At 39.1% G+C, this 17,436-nt stretch overlaps 1 protein-coding gene across 1 annotated transcript in view; it reads right to left on the reverse strand.

The window, feature by feature from the left end:
- Positions 1–17,436, reverse strand: part of LOC133550236 (arf-GAP with SH3 domain, ANK repeat and PH domain-containing protein 2-like) — a 116,028-nt gene that overhangs the window by 7,180 nt on the left and 91,412 nt on the right. Inside the window, exons 16-27 of the mRNA XM_061896401.1 lie at positions 16,862–16,956; positions 16,578–16,771; positions 16,305–16,404; positions 15,915–16,030; positions 12,589–12,656; positions 12,401–12,508; positions 6,511–6,739; positions 6,042–6,194; positions 5,799–5,886; positions 758–816; positions 516–595; positions 322–441 (exon numbers count right to left, since the gene is read on the reverse strand). Of these exons, the coding sequence (XP_061752385.1) occupies positions 322–441; positions 516–595; positions 758–816; positions 5,799–5,886; positions 6,042–6,194; positions 6,511–6,739; positions 12,401–12,508; positions 12,589–12,656; positions 15,915–16,030; positions 16,305–16,404; positions 16,578–16,771; positions 16,862–16,956 (1,410 nt within the window). The remainder of the gene's footprint in view (positions 1–321; positions 442–515; positions 596–757; positions 817–5,798; positions 5,887–6,041; positions 6,195–6,510; positions 6,740–12,400; positions 12,509–12,588; positions 12,657–15,914; positions 16,031–16,304; positions 16,405–16,577; positions 16,772–16,861; positions 16,957–17,436) is intronic.

The raw sequence follows: 17,436 nt of genomic DNA on the forward strand, positions 1-17,436 counted from the left end.
GGGCAGTTAAAGATTTTGCAATGCAGTCTGCTGAAAATGATGGAAAGTGCCACTCTACATAGCAAATGATGTTGTGGACAACGTTGGAATTGCCACAAAAAACATTTTGAGACATTCAATACTCTACTGCCTTCTGGCGGCTAAAGTGGATAGCGCACACCCCAATTTGTCACGTTTCATGTGTCAGGTAAACTGCCACAAGTGGGGCCATGTGAATCCCATTCCTACTGTATAAAAGTTTCCGGAAATATTACCTTTAAAAAAGAATGTGGCGTGAATAATTTTTTGCTAGTATTTAAAAAAGACATGCTGGATACTGACCCACCACTCTTGGTCCTCCTCACCGTCGACCACAATGACCTCGCCCTCAGAGAAGGTCAATTCGTCGGGGTTGTCTGCCACACAGTTGTAGATGGCTTTCACTCGCTTTGGCCTGTGCTTCTAAAAACAGAGGGAAGATTTCAGTGACATACAAAAAAGTTGTAATAATGCAAGACAATCAAGGCTGAACTTACTGGGTAGGCCTTTCTGGAGTGGGGTGCTGAAGGAAAAGACTGGCCTACAGAGTTCTGGGGACATCCTGGCACTGCCTTAGCTGGAGCAGGAAGAGGAAACGATATCACAAAGACAACAAACTTTGCACGCTTCCACGGCAGAAAACAGGAATGCTACAGATTGAGAAATGTTTTAATCTGGCTGCACAGTTTTGCATGTCTTCCTGCAAACACGAAGCCACACTCTTTATCTGTTGACTCACTTGGTCGCTCAATCGATTCCGTCCGATTTAGGGGTCCTCGGGTGAAGCCTTTGCCATTGCTGGAAAACATGGAAAATTGTGTTGAAGCGCTGGAATCCAGATACAAGAGTGACAACATGTGCAAGTTATACATTGCTTTGTTAACATTTTCACCTCAACACTTAATTTTGTCCACCTGGTTAGCTACTGTAACCACGGTAACTATGATTACTATTATCTGGTAACAAATGACAACATCTATTTTTTTAACGCTGGTAGTAAAATATTGTTAAGTAACTGCAGTACCTAATTACAGTATATAAAACATGCCAATTAAAAGTTTTAATTTGAGATGCAAAATATTTTTTGTGGCATTCAACATAAAAAAAATGTATTGTGACGAATGTGCTAACTCATGGGTGTCAAACTCTGGCCCGTGGGCCAAATCTGGCCCACCGTGTAATTTAATTTGGCCCTTGAGGCAATATTAATTTAGCATTAGAGCTGGCCCGCCGGTGTTATACAGCGTCGGTGCCGCTGTAACACCGCATTCACCGCTAATACTCATACTTGCCAGCCTCCTAATTTTCCCGGTAGACTCCCGAAGTTCAGTGCCCCTCCCAAAAATCTCCCGGGGCAACCATTCTCCCGAATTTCTACCGATTTCCATCTGAACAACTATATCGGGGCCGTGCATTTAAGGCACTGCCTTTAGCGTTCTCTACAACCTGTCGTCACATCCGCTTTTCCTCCATACTAAAAGCGTGTCACATAATATTTGTGGCTTTTACACGCACACACACACACACACACACACACACACACACACACACACGCACAAGTGAATGCAAGGCATACTTGGTCAACAGCCATACAGGTCACACTGAGGGTGGCCGTATAAACAACTTTAGCACTGTTACAAATATGCGCCACACTCTGAACCCACACCAAACAAGAATGACAAACACATTTCGGGTGAACATCCGCACCGTAACACAACAGAACAAATACCCAGAACCTCTTGCAGCACTAACTCTTCCAGGAAACTTCCAGCAAACTGACCAATAATTAATGTTTTATTCATGCATTTTCTCTTGCTACTTCAAGGCTTGAATGTTTGGTTTATTCATTATTGTTATTATATTTTCAAATTTATTATTAGCCTGTGGAAAAAAATGTATATTTTCCTCAGAAGATTGCAAATAGAAAAAAAGACATGAAATTTTTATTTCAATTTTATTTGATATGCCATTGATATTCTTTTAATCATTATTATTATTATTATATGAAACTGGATTTTGCATGTCACTAAAGTTATATAAGACTTGCTTGTTCAATACTTAATGCAAAACTTGTTTGGGTCCCTATTAAAAGGTTAATTTGTTCAACCTTGGCCCGCGGCTTTGTTCCGTTTAAAATGTTGGCCCACTCTGTATTTGAGTTTGACACCCCTGTGCTAACTGCATGCTAATCTACATTGAAAATCCTGTACACACGCGAGCGATTAGTCTTATCAATTTTATCATGGCGATTTTGAAGACAGCAGGCAAACATATAAGAAAAAATCTGAGACACTCAAGAGCATAATTATTAAAACGCCTTTATTAGTATTTGGCTAGTCTGATGTTAAAAAAAATGTCTGCCTACCCATTTAAACCTGAAAGCCCTTCGTAAGGGCAAAGTGTTTGTCAGTCAACTCTACCCATTAATAACTAGGAGGGTAATTGGAGACAGCTGTAAAGGCTCTAATTAATGGAAATCTGCACCACACAATCCAACCGACAAACACACATAATATATACATTCCTATAGTAAGTATTACGTCCCTACGGACCTCTTTGGAAGACTACAGAACTCACAGTTCTCAGAAAACAGAGCAGAGAGAAAGAGCTTCACATTTCCCACATTTTGTTATGTTACAGCCTTAATCCAAAACTATATAATACATTTCACTCCTCAAAACTCTACAGACAATACCCCGTAATGACAATATGACAAGCTGTTTTTTAAATGTTTGCAAATTTGATTAAAAAAAAATCATGAATATTTACAGCCTTTGTGCAATACTTTGTTCATGCACCTTTGGCAGCAATTACAGGCTCAAATATTTTTGTCAGGATAGAGAGAAAGGTGAATGCAGCAATGTACAGGGACATCCTGGAGGAAAACCAACGCTTCTTATCCAATCTGACAGATGTTAAGAAATGCTGCAAAGAAGAATGGGCGAAACTGCCCAAAAATAGGGGTGCCAAGCTTGTGACATTATATTCAAAAAGACTTGAGGCTGTAATTGCTGCCAAGATGCATCAAAACATATTGAGCATAGGCTTGGAACACTTATGTACATGGATTTTTAATTTCTTTATTTTTAATGAATGCACAAATAAATAAAAAAAGGATAAACGTTTTTTGAGGATAAAAGTTAATGTATTCCCTTTTGCAATAAGGCTGTAACATGACAACATTTAAAAAAAGTGAAGCGCTGGAAGTACTTTCCAGATGCACTGTATGTTAAGTTTTTCCTAGGGGTGTTTCCATAGTCAGGAAGTAGTTAGTCTACTGCCAGTAAAATGTTGAATGTACCAGTCCTGTATCTTGTTGAGCCTCGGAAAGTTTTTTGCCGGCTGTAGTCAAAATTATGGTAATTGGATAGTGCTAACTGCTCGCGCGTGTACAGGATTTTTACTGTAAATTAGCCCGATTGTAGCTGAGAGGCACCAGCGCCCCCTGCGATCCCAAAGGGAATAAGCGGTAGAAAATGGATGGATGGATAGCATCATTTGAGTGTCACAGAGAAATGGTTGTGTATCTTAGGAAAAAGTTATAATTTACATGTTTTCTTTATATACAGTATGTTCAGTTTTGCAGTGCATTAAAGTAGACTCTGAAATGGAACTCAACTGGAGCCTTTATTTACAACCTGTTATAGCTCTACTGAGCTAGCTTAGTGGGAGCACAATACAAATGAATGAATACTTTTTGTACCCGCTTTAATTACCTAGGTCAATGGTCCCCAACCTTTTTGTAGCTGCGGACCGGTCAACCCTTGGTAATTCGTCTTTGTAATGAAAAAGGGAAGTTTTTGTCATGAAAAAGGGAGGTTTTTTGGGTTGGTGCACTAATTGTAAGTGTATCTTGTATTTTTTATGTTGAGTTAATAAAAATAAATAAATACAAATTAATAAAAAATTCTTCTGCGGCCCGGTACCAATCGAGGACCACTGGGGACCACTGACCTCGGTAACAAAATACATGAACTCATAAAGTGTGATAATTTTTAGTTACCGTACACTGTTTTTGTGCCTAATCCTGACAATGGGTAACTACTAGGGCTGTGACTCTTTGGGTGTCCCACGATTCGATTCAATATCGATTCTTGGGGTCACGATTCGATAATATATCGATTTTTTTCGATTCAACGCGATTCTCGATTCAAAAACAATATTTTTCCAATTCAAAACGATTCTGTATTCATTCAATACATAGGATTTCAGCAGGATCTACCCCAGGCTGCTGACATGCTAGAGTAGTAGATTTAAAAAAAAAAAAGCTTTTATAATTGTAAAGGACAAAGTTTTATCAACTGATTACAATAATGTAAATTTGTTTTAACTATTAAACGAACCAAAAATATGACTTATTTTATCTTTGTCAAAACATTGGACACAGTGTGTTGTCAAGCTTATGAGATGCGATGCAAGTGTAAGCCACAGTGACAATATTGTTCTTTTTTTTAAATGTTTTATAAATGTCTAATGATAATGTCAATGAGGGATTTTTAATCACTGCTATGCTGAAATTATAACTAATATTGATACTGTTGTTGATAATATTAATTTTTGTTTCACTACTTTTGGTTTGTTCTGTGTCGTTCTTGTGTCTCCTCAATTGCTCTGTTTATTGAAGTTCTGAGTGTTGCTGGGTCAGGTTTGGTTTTGGAATTGGATTGCATTGTTATGGTATTGCTGTGTATTGTTTTGTTGGATTGATTAAAAAAAAAAAAAAAAGTTTTTTTAAATCGATTTTTCAAAAATTAGAATCGATTCAGAATCGCACAACGTATTCAATTCGATTCGATTCGTATTCGAATCAATTTTTTCCCACACCCCTAGTAACTACTATAGCTACCTTAAACGTAAGTAAATACCGTAATTCTTTGTCTACCGTAACCGCAATTGTAACTGATGATAGCAATAACTATGATGCTTATGCTTTGAGGTCAGCTTCTATATTAACTTAACAATTTGTTGATCTGTGGAGTTTTCAGTGGTGTGCAACTGCACTGCACCATGTTGAGAGCTGTTCCTAATATTTTGGTTACTCTAGTTCAGTGGTTCTCAAATGGGGGTACGCGTACCCCTGGGGGTACTTGAAGGTATGCCAAGGGGTACGTGAGATTTTTTTTTTTAAATATTCTGAAAATAGCAGCAATTCAAAAATCCTTTATAAATATATTTATTGAATAATACTTCAACAAAATATGAATGTAAGTTCATAAACTGTGAAAAAAAATGCAACAATGCAATATTCAGTGTTGACAGCTAGATTTTTCGTGGACATGTTCTATAAATATTGATGTTAAAGATTTCTTTTTTTGTGAAGAAATGTTTAGAATTAAGTTCATGAATCCAGATGGATCTCTATTACAATCCCCAAAGAGGCCACTTTAAGTTGATGATTACTTCTTTGTGTAGAAATCTTTATTTATAATTGAATCACTTGTTTATTTTTCAACAAGTTTTTAGTTTTTTTTTTATAATCTTTTTTTCCAAATAGTTCAAGAAAGACCACTACAAATGAGCAATATTTTGCACTGTTATACAATTTAATAAATCAGAAACTGATGACATAGTGCTGTATTTTACTTCTTTATCTCTTTTTTTCAACCAAAAATGCTTTGTTCTGATTAGGGGGTACTTGAATTAAAAAAAATGTTCACAGGGTTACATCACTGAAAAAAGGTTGAGAACCACTGCTCTAGTTCACCTCATTAAATTTAGCAGATGGCCAATGAATGTACATTACGGCCATGATAAGCTTGTGTTTGGTCAAATATTCTCACCCTGCAGGGGACTTGGACTGATTGGCTCTGCTGGATCCTGCAGGTCCTTGACCCGACTTGTTTTGTGAGCTCATTCCGTCACTCTTCCCTGCAGGAGATGAACCATGTGTGCTTTTTAAAATCTTTGCACATCTTGTTATGTCCGGCAATACATTCAATGCAGCCACACGTTCATTTATTGGTGGTTAATAGAAGTTTGAATAAACACCAAGTGAAAAGGGAGGATGTGGGTGACATGCCTACCTCCTGCCGAGGTGAGCCGGAAAGGGGGAGCAGGAGGGTGCATGTTGGGGGGGTCTGAAGACGATCTCTGACGTCCAACCAGGTCTAAAGAACCGGGCTTCCAGCTGTTGGAAGATGAGGATTGAGGCGTCCCACCAAGGCCGGTTGGTTGGACTGTGACGGGAGGAAGAAGAGAGCGTTCAAGAAGGAAGAGAGAGAATGGAGTGAGGGTCTGCTTTGAATACTGATTGCATGTCAGTGGAATGGAAAGGGACGTTAATGGAGGGGAGACAAGGTGCCCTGCTCTTTGGCGGCCCTCCAGATGACCACTAACGTTATTATAGAGGGCCTGTCATGGCGGTGTCATGGTGTGGTTGTCCAGTGGAGCTCTGAGCTCGTACACAAACAACCGCACACATCTCGTTCCAACTTTAAGAAATTAAATTGGAACGCTGCAGTAGACATGCCTTTTTTCCCCCCCTATCTTTACCAATGTTTCTCGGGGGAAGCGGTGGTCCGGCGGTGGTTGCGGGCAGACCGGGTTGTTGAGGCGGGTTGTTGTTGATGACAGTGCCGTAGGTCTCGTTGTTGACCAGATTAGGCAGGTAGGACCGCTGCTTGTCCTTGGCCAGACCGGCGTTGTCCCGGGTCTGCAGGTGGGAGTTGGTGCTGGGTGTGTAACAACTGACCGGACGCTCGTCCCTACGGTGAGGACTGGGCTGGAGACAGGAAGATAAAAGAATATGACATTTACAGTAATGCTAAAAGTTAAAAAGTATACATAAAAATAAACACATTTCCAGGGTTTCCCCTAGATTGCCAAGATGCCGGTCGCTGGGGTTAGGGCCGTGGTCACCATGACGTCGTCACATAATTTGCATGATTTGCTATGATTATGTGATTTTCTGTGAAAACGTTCAATAAATGTATACATACATTTAAAAACAAATCTGTTATTATTACTTAGTGTTATAATATACTTTTTATATTACATTGTTTTGCCGTTTTTTAATTGTTGCTGCTTTTTGTACAATGTTCTTTGTTGAGATTTTTTTCCAAGTGTCTGAAGACTTTTAATTACTTTTTTTTAATGAAAAAAGACTTACAACAAATCTGGTGCTATTATAAATGTTTAGAGACTCTACTTCTGTCCCTCAAAGTACCCGATGAAAAGCAAGCTTGACGTCACACTTGCTTGGGCGCTGCTGCTCCAGTTGGACTTTCCCTCCTTAAAGGGCGCCACTGTCCTCTTAATATTTGCACAATTCCTAGACCACTGTCCGCGGGTATATCTGGCATATATTAAAGTACATCCCCAACGCAGACGTGCTGACTAAGCTCCAGACAATCGCGTCTCTTGTTTACATCCGGTTTCGGCCGCACTGTTCCAGTGGTCAAAGTATTTTTCCGGTTGCCAAGTTTTTAGTGAATCACTTGTCAGCGATCTGCTGGTGAATATGGTTGTGTGTTTTGGATTTGATAAAACCCTACGTCCGTGCCTGAAAGCAGATTGGCGGAGAATTAGGAAATGTTGTGTGTACGGGGAAGCAAAGAATCAGAAGTGTTTGCACGGGAGGTAAAACCTGTTGGAATTGGGCCGGTTGTGATTATAAGAATGGCAATAAAAGTTAAAAATAGCGTCAGACTTTCTGTGACTTCTTCTGGAGGCTACAATACATTATATTACTTTAATTAGTTTTCAGGTGAAAAACCCTTATTTTTAAGGTGTGGCGGCCATCAATTTACCGAGGCGGTGCGCCACGTTCAGTTACATCGAGGTGAAATCTGATTTTGAATAATAACACTACATAAAAAAATCAAAGAAAAAAAATTGAACTGGCCAAATTAGGACCTGACAACCAATATGTACGACGGCCTGTTTGTTTTATGGTGGTTGATGATATCCATGTGGCCTGGAATAATGAACATGTGTACACATTTCTTGCAAGGTATGAACATTTTCAAGATTGCTCAAGCTTTCACAAAGGTTTACTTGGCAGGATATCATTTTAGTCAGTAATAATAAGAAATTAAATATCTTAAGGGGGTCGGATTAGATATTCCACTCATTTTCTATGTTACCAATAACACAAAGCTAAAATGTGAATGTTTTGTTCAGATATTTTAGCATATATTGGTTGACCTACCGTACATAGTTTTGCCGGATTTACCAAGATCCGAAAATCACGAGCAAAACAGCGCATACAATCTATAAAATAGCATGTAATATTAGTAGGTGTGTTACGTGTGCAATTGTAAAGTGATGCAGACTGCCTTATTTAAATGAGAATTTTGCGTGTCCTATGCTAGGCATCAACTCATTCTCATCATGCTACTACCATCGGTGTTATGGCTATGTTTTGAAACAAGCAGAAGACATCGGGCACTTTTTATGGGCATTTCAGAAGCAGTCATGCAGTGGATCTACTTTGAAATCACCTTTGTTTTTTTACCGCAGAAGGTGCACTCATTGGTGAGAGGCATCACTTGCTCCACTCAAGACGCAAAAAAATGCATACTTAAAATATGTTTTTTAATAAAAGAAATATACTATTAATATATATTCTATGTAAAAAAAAATCTAGCGTCATTAAAAAACAAACAAAGGACACTAAAATGCATCATTTCAATTTGTTTAAATCAGCCGCTTAAGGCCTATAGCAGCTATACAATTACAAAATGATGTTGCTGGATACACAATATGTCTAATGTTTTTTTTGTTTTTGTTTTTTGACTGTCCAAAATGTTGACACACACATAGGACGGAGGATTCTTCTCTGTCCCTCATCTGCGAGAGCACTCATCCTGCAGCCTCGTGTGGAGCTGTCAGTTTGCATGTCTTTCTGACACGTGCTAAAAAAACGCATAACAGTGCTAGCAAAACGATGAGTTTGCGCGTGCCAAAAAAATTATATTTGCATCTTCTCCCAGTATTGGGGGCGTTTTGATGATCAGCAAATATTTTGAGTATACCGTATTTTTCAGGCTATAAGTCGCAGTTTTATTTTATAGTTTGGCCGGTGGTGCGACTTATACTCAGGAGCGACTTATGTGTGAAATTATTAACACACAACCGTAAAATATCAAATAATATTATTTAGCTCATTCACGTAAGAGACTAGACGTATTAGATTTCATGGGATTTAGCGATAAGGAGTGACAGATTGTTTGGTAAACGTATAGCATGTTCTATATGTCATAGTTATTTGAATGACTCTTACCATAATATGTTACGTTAACATACCAGGCACCTTCTCAGTTGGTTATTTATGCGTCATATAACGTACACTTATTCAGCCTGTTGTTCACTATTCTTTATCTATTTTAAATTGCCTTTCAGATGTCTATTCTTGGTGTCGGGTTTTATCAAATAAATTTCCCCCAAAAATGCGACTTATACTCCAGGGAGGCTTATTTATGTTTTTTTGCTTCTTTATTATGCATTTTCGGCAGGTGAGACTTATACTCCAAAAAACACAGTAAATGAAGACAGAGACGCCTTATTCTGCTCACTTAACAGACGCAATCTACTTTGCACATGTTTAGTAGATCAGTTTTGCGTGTGCTATCAAGTTTGCACGTGTTTTAGTACACACAGACTTTTGGTAAATGAGGCCCTTAATGTACAAAATGTAACAAAGTTGTCCTTGCATACTAATAACTTTTCTGTATACGGTCCTTGATTTGACACCACTGGAGTAAATACAATCAGAGAAGCGAATAATTGACCAAGAAAAAAAGGTTTGAATGTTATGTTAATGTGCCAATTTTGATTAGGCAGCACCGTGACCACGGGTAGGAGTTCAGGCGGGGTCCTAAGCAACTGGGCCAGTGCATTCTAGAGCAGTAGAGCGAGCAGCAGGGCATGATGTAGCTGTGTGCTGTGCGTCAATAAAGTTTTGAGTTGAGCAAAATTGAGAGTAATTCACTTTACTACATTGATGATCCTACACTGTATTACCACAATCTCGGAGCTTAATTGGTTCTGTGACAGTGCTCTTAAATCAAAACACGTGTATCTCAAATCAACGTCACCCGATGAAGTTAATTTAAAGGTGCCATATCATGCAAAACAATTTTTTTTTACCTGATGGTACATGCTTATGTGTATTTGGTCCCGAAAATTTGAACTAAAAGAGAGATTTCAGAGATATTTATAAAACAATCTTGCTTTTTCCTCTTACTTCCTCCAAACGGTCTATTTGGAATTTCGTTCAAGTGTGAAGTTTTGTTCAAGTGTTAAATCAGTGGACTATCCATATATGGTAGACTCTTAGCCAAAGATCGTTCCGTGAGGTACATCCGCGGACAGTGATCTAAATGTGCAATATGTAAATCTTAAGGGGCCAATGGTGCTCTTTTAAGGAGAGCAAGGCATGCAGCAGCGCAAAGCAAGTGTGATGTCAGGCTCGCTGCAGCTCTCGCTGTTCGAGTCTCTAAACTGAAGTACAGTTTTTAACGGCAGAAAAAGATGATACATTTGTTGCTAGTCATTTTCAATAAAAAGATAGTCACTAAAAGAATTGGAGAAATATCTAGAAACTTCAAAAATTCGCAACAAAGCACCTTTTACAATAAGCAGTAATAACTGAAAACTAAGGAAAAAACAATATTACATGAAGAAAAAATATGTGTTAAAATTAATTAATAATAATAGGTTTTTTTACCTTTAAAAAATAATAAAAATGTGTCGTTGCTGATTATGCAAATTATATAACGACATCATACTGACCAGTAGCTATCGTCAAACACATCATCAGCAGCTTCTCTATATCTTCATGGATACATGTCAACTGCTTAGATAGTTGGATCGTGAGATCGACAGGCGGATCGGTGCGGCGTCTTCAGTAATGCGGACGTTGTATCGATCCGTTGTGGTGAAGAAGGAGCTGAGCCGGAAGGCAAAGCTCTCAATTTACCGGTCGATCTACGTTCCCATCCTCACCTATGGTCATGAGCTTTGGGTCATGACCGAAAGGATAAGATCACGGGTACAAGCGGCCGAAATGAGTTTCCTCCGCCAGGTGGCGGGGCTCTCCCTTAGAGATAGGGTGAGAAGCTCTGCCATCCGGGAGGAGCTCAACGTAAAGCCGCTGCTCCTCCACATCGAGAGGAGCCAGATGAGGTGGTTCGGGCATCTGGTCAGGATGCCACCCGAACGCCTCCCTAGGGATGTGTTTAGGGCACGTCCAGCTGGTAGGAGGCCACGGGGAAGACCCAGGACACGTTGGAAAGACTATGTCTCCCGGCTGGCCTGGGAACGCCTCGGGATCCCCCGGGAAGAGCTAGACGAAGTGGCTGGAGATAGGCAAGTCTGGGCTTCCCTGCTTAGGCTGCTGCCCCCGCGACCCGACCTCGGATAAGCGGAAGATGATGGATGGATGGATGGATGCTTAGATAGTATCTTAACATCCTTGTCCTTGGCTGCACATCAGTATGATGCAGACAAATAATAATACCCTCCAAATCTTTCATCAAGTTGGCTGCATGCGCGGCCATATTTTTGATGGTTTCTTTCTTTAATTCAACAAATGTCATTCAACTTATTCTTTTCAGCACTGTCATTTACACTCACCTTCTTCCATCCCATGGTTGGAAAAACAAAGTTTGGTCTATTTCTAGACTAGATCCTACAGAGTTCCCTAGACATTTAAGTTAAAGTTAAAGTTAAGGTAAAGTACCAATGATTGTCACACACACTAGGTGTGGTGAAATTTGTCCTCTGCATTTGACCCGTCCCCTTGTTCACCCCCTGGGAAGTGAGGGGAGCAGTGAGCAGCAGCGGTGCCGCGCCCGCGAATCATTTGTGGTGATTTAACCCCCAATTCCAACCCTTGATGCTGAGTGCCAAGCAGGGAGGCAATGGGTCCCATTTTTTCATAGTCTTTGGTATGAGTCGACCGGGGTTTGAACTCCCAACCTACCGATCTCAGGGCGGACACTCTAACCACTAGGCCACTGAGTAGGTTTGCTACGCCAACTAATAGCAGGTATGCTTGGAACTAAAATTTTTGCTTGCAACTTAAAGCATAGCAATTACCCGAGGGACAGCTCTTATCTCAAAACACTTTTAAAATGAAGTACCTCTGTATTAGCACAAAAAAATACAATTTCCAGTACAATTTTCCCTCCAACTTAAAGGCAAGACTTTAAATTCCCATATAGATCATTTATATCGTGAAACTGTTCTATTCAAAATAAACTCTGATTGCAACGGCATCTCTTGTGCACAGCCTCCTTCAAGTACCTCAAAAGATATCTATTAGATCATTTTAAATGTATTATCTTCTGCAGAAACCTTTATTTCCTCATTTCGCATGTATATTTGGTGTCATGAATGGTTTTGACAAACGTAATAAATCTTTAAACCAGTGTGTCACCTTTTCATCCAGATCCTCATCACTCTCATCCAAGTCTTCATGCTGCAGGCACCATTCATACTCCACATGAACGTGTGCGTTGAATTTCCCTGCCAGCGCCTGATTCAACTAAACAGACAAATACAAAATGAGTCTATGTTCTTTCAGGGAAGTGATTTGTTATTGGAAAGTTAATGCTGCGAGCTCACCAGCTCCTCACACTGGAGGTGTTTGAGCCTGCGGGCGATGTCCAGCGGCGTTTCCCCGGTCTCGTTAGCTGACAGGGGAGACCACGGAAAAATGTCGTCAATAACGGCGCAAACACTCGACCCACTTTCCTTCCTCCCATTTACACAAGAAATGTGCAATAAGGTTGTTTCCCACACTGAGACTCCCTGTCCTCCGCCTCTCTGTCGATATTATCTGTCTGTTTTGTAGATGACATGCCGAGGAAGAAAGATTAGTGTTGTGAGAAAGAGTCGCCATGGTGCCGAACCTCTTGGGAACTAAACCTAACACTCTCTGTGATAGAGACCCATGATGTTTATATAAGCTTCACACTTACTTCTGCATAATTTTCTCATACAACACATACTGGCTATGTTGTGAAAATACAAACACACTTTTTTTCCCTTCATATACACTTAACCAGGGTGTGTACCCTGCCTTCCGCCTGAATGCAGCTGGGATAGACTCCAGTCACCCCTGTGATTGCGGAAGGATGGATATACTGTACATCAAAGCTGTTCTAAAATTAATGGCGCACATTGAAATAAATGATTTAAGAGAAAATGTAATGAAATAGAATCACTATTTTTATAAGTAAATATTTTGTAAGTTTTTAAAAAATCTTACAAAAATGAAAATGTTATTTAACTACATTTTCAGTTACATTTTTTAAATAATCAACAAACAGTGATTTAACATAAAAACATTTTGAAAATGTGAATTTAATTATAGAATACGATGACAAACGAATGTGTTGTGAGCGCCATAAAAGTGTGTTTAAGACCTTTACATTTTTAGAGTGGATAAACAGTTGATTAAATCTCCTTTAAAAATATTTGTATATATACAAAACCCAAAGCCAGTGAAGTGGGCAGGCACGTTTTGTAAGTCGTAAATAAAAACAGCAATGATTTGCAAATCCTTTTCAACTTATATTCAATTAAATAGACTGCAAAGACCAAGTATTCAATGTTCGAACTGAGACACTTTTTTTTTTTTTTTTTTTTTACAAATAATCACTAACTTAAAATTTAATGGCAGCAACACATTGCAAAATATTTGGCACAGGGGCATTTTTATCACTGTGTTATATGGCCTTTCCTTTTAAAAACACTCTGTAAACGTTTGGGAACTAAAGAAAACATTTTTTTTAAGCTTTTCAAGTGGAATATTTTCCCATTCTTGCTTGATGTACAGCTTAAGTTCTTCAATGATAAATGATAAATGTGTTGTACTTGTATAGCGCTTTTCTACCTTCAAGGTACTCAAAGCGCTTTGACACTACTTCCACATTTACCCATTCACACACACATTCATACACTGATGGAGGGAGCTGCCATGCAAGGCGCTAACCAGCACCCATCAGGAGCAAGGGTGAAGTGTCTTGCTCAGGACACAACGGACGTGAGGCGGTTGGTACTAGGTGGGGAGTAAACCGTGGACCCTCGGGTTGCGCACGGCCACTCTCCCACTGCGCCACGCCGTCCCCAACAGTCCGGGGTCTCTGTTGTGGTATTTTAGGCTTCATATTACGCCACACATTTTCAAAGGGAGACAGGTCTGGACTACAGGCAGGCCAGTCTAGTACTCGCACTCTTTTACTATGGAGCCACGCTGTTGTATCACGTGGCTTGGCATTGTCTTGCTTTAATAAACAGTGGCGTCCAAGAAAACGTTGCTTGGCTGGCAACATATTTTGCTCCAAAACCTGTATGTACCTTTCAGGATTAACGGTGCCTTCTCAGATGTGTAAGTTACCTATACTTTGGGCACTAATACACCCCCATACTATCACAGATGCTGGCGTTTGAAATGGGTGCCTAAAACAATCTGGATGGTTCTTTTCCTCTTTGTTCCAGAGGACACAAAGTTAACAGTTCCAAAAACAATTTGAAATGTGGACTTGTCAGACCACATAACACTTTTCCACTTTGCTTCAGTCTACCTTAGATGAGGGCAGACCCAGCGAAGCCGGCTGCGTTTTTGGGTGTTGTTGATAAACAGCTTTCGCTTTACATTGCACTTACAGATGTACCGACAAACTGTTGTTACTGACAGTGGTTTTCTGACGTGTTCCTTAGCCCATGTGGTGATATCCTTTACACACTGATGTCGCTTTTTTATGCAGTACTGCCTGAGAAATCAAAGGTTGTAATATCATCACTTACGTGCAGTGATTTCTCCAAATTCTCTGAACTTTTTGTTTTACGGACAATAGATGGTGAAATCCCTAAAGTCTTTGCAATAGCTCTTTGAGAAATGTTGTTCTTAAACTGTTCGACAAATAGCTCACGCATTTGTTCACAAAGTGGTGACCCTCGCCCCTTCCTGTTTGTGAATGACTGAGCATTTAATGGAAGCTGCTTTTATACCCAATCGTGGCACCCACCTGTTCCCAATTAGCCTGTTCACCTGTGGGATGTTCTAAATAAGTGTTTGATGAGCATTCCTGAACTTTCTCAGTCTGTCTTACCACTTGTGCCAGCTTTTTTGAAACATGTTGTAGGCATCAAAATCCAAATGAGCTAAAATTTGAAAAAAACAACAACAAAGTTTACCAGTTCAAACGTTAAGTATCTTGTCTTTGCAGTCCATTCAATTGAATATAGGTTGAAAAGGATTTGCAAATCATTGTATTCTGTTTTTATTCACGATTTACACAAGGTGCCAACTGCACTGGTTTTGTATATACATACATATACACATTATATATATATATATATATATATATATATATATATATATATATATATATATATATATATATATATATAGGTATATACTGTATATATACATACAAATATATATATAATATATGTATATATATGTATATTTGTGTCTATATATATGTGTCTCTCTCTCTCTGTATATAATATATATATATATATATAATGTATATATATATATATATATATATATATATATATAGGTATATACTGTATATATACATACAAATATATATATAATATATGTATATATATGTATATTTGTGTCTATATATATGTGTCTCTCTCTCTCTGTATATAATATGTATATATATATATAATGTATATATATATATATATATATATATACATTATATATATATGTATATATTATATATATATATATATATATATATACATTATATATATATATATATATATTATATACAGAGAGAGAGAGACACATATATATAGACACAAATATACATATATATACATATATTATATATATATTTGTATGTATATATACAGTATATACCTATATATAATATTTAAGAACAAAGTACAAACCATGAATGACAAAAGTAAGGAGCGTTTCTTACCAATGTCTATGGATGCCTTCCCCCTCAGCAGCAGCTTCAGGCACTCACTGTTGTCAGTCAGACAGCAATAGTGCAGCGCCGTGCTCCCTTTGGTCGTTTGCTTATCCAAATTTAAACTGCACACAGACAGCCACAACATATTGATGAATAAATAAAAAACACAGTCATGCTCAAACAGGGAAAAATATTACTTGGCTCGTCTATAATTACTTTCTGATCATTAATGAATGAAGGGATAGAATTTCATACTGTCGTTGCGCTCCAGCTAATGTTAACATAAGATAGGTGGCACCTGTTACATGTCCCATAGATAGATGGACAGCCGTAAGAAATGCTGGCTGAGTGAACCTTGTATAAAGCCATATTTGAATGTGGCTGGTTTGTGTGCACCTGTTCTGAGTGAGGAAGTCGACAATGTGGAGCGACGTTCTGTCCACCAGCCTGACCGCAAGATGAAGCGCCGTTTCCCTGCTCCTGGGGGGACAAAAGACTTGCATTAAAACTAAGGGATTTAGATATTGGTGTAAATTCTACAAGTTGAGGCCCTGATATTAGTATGCGACGAGAAACACCACAAAAACTATAATAGGAATTATCGTCTTGATATCTCAATAACACAAACAACTGTACCTAATACTGTGGATGTAAATGCATTTTGTGTACTAACATGTCCGTTGGCAAGCGGTATGGGCTCCATAAGGTCTACTCCCTCGGCGTAGACCTGGATGAGAGAGACGATGTTCCGAGCCTTTACTGCTTCGCACAGTGTGTGGAGCCGCGACACCGAGTCTGGATATTTCTTCCTGGCGAAGCGCTTCTCTGTGTACTTAGCGATGATGAAGTCTTTCCTCGCCTGCCTGGTGGAAGGGTGCAGTGTGTCAAACTCATCAACTATGGCATCCACTAAAAGATGGCGTCGACAAGTGGTTGGGGAGGAGTGCACTTACATGTCACTGGAGGGGTTGGGTTTCATCGTGTTTTCAGCACTTAAGCAAGCCTCCATTATTTCATTGAAGCCTGCATTCCCCACATTCTTGGCCAGCTGTGGAATGCACAGCAGTTACGTGTCACAGCATTGATACAACACTTAAATAGATAGTGCAGCAGACATTCTTGACCAGGGTTATTCAACTGGCGGTCAAGGGGCCAAATTGTGCTGGGGAATGACACCGTACCGGTCCACCAGTTCAGTTTAAAATTTGGGAGACAAACATTTATGCAGCAAATTCCTAAAATCACTACAGTGCTCCTATTTTAGAGAAGAACTTGGACCACTGTAAACACATTGGCAGATATTTGAATTGACATTTTAACCTGGCTAGCCAACATAGAACATTTGCGTCCAACCTTGTGATTTAAATAACGGAGGTGCTCCTTAAGACGCCCCTTTACGTCCTCTTCTTTTTGGCGGAAACATTTTTTTTTTGTAATGTGATTTATGTAACTTGGGTGTAGCTGTAACTTGTTAACATCAGATGCTGTCAGTAGTCATTTGTTCAAATGCTTTATGTATACTAGTAGT

Source organism: Nerophis ophidion, linkage group LG03, assembly GCF_033978795.1.
Source record: "Nerophis ophidion isolate RoL-2023_Sa linkage group LG03, RoL_Noph_v1.0, whole genome shotgun sequence".
In the NCBI taxonomy this organism is placed as follows: Eukaryota; Metazoa; Chordata; class Actinopteri; order Syngnathiformes; family Syngnathidae; genus Nerophis; species Nerophis ophidion.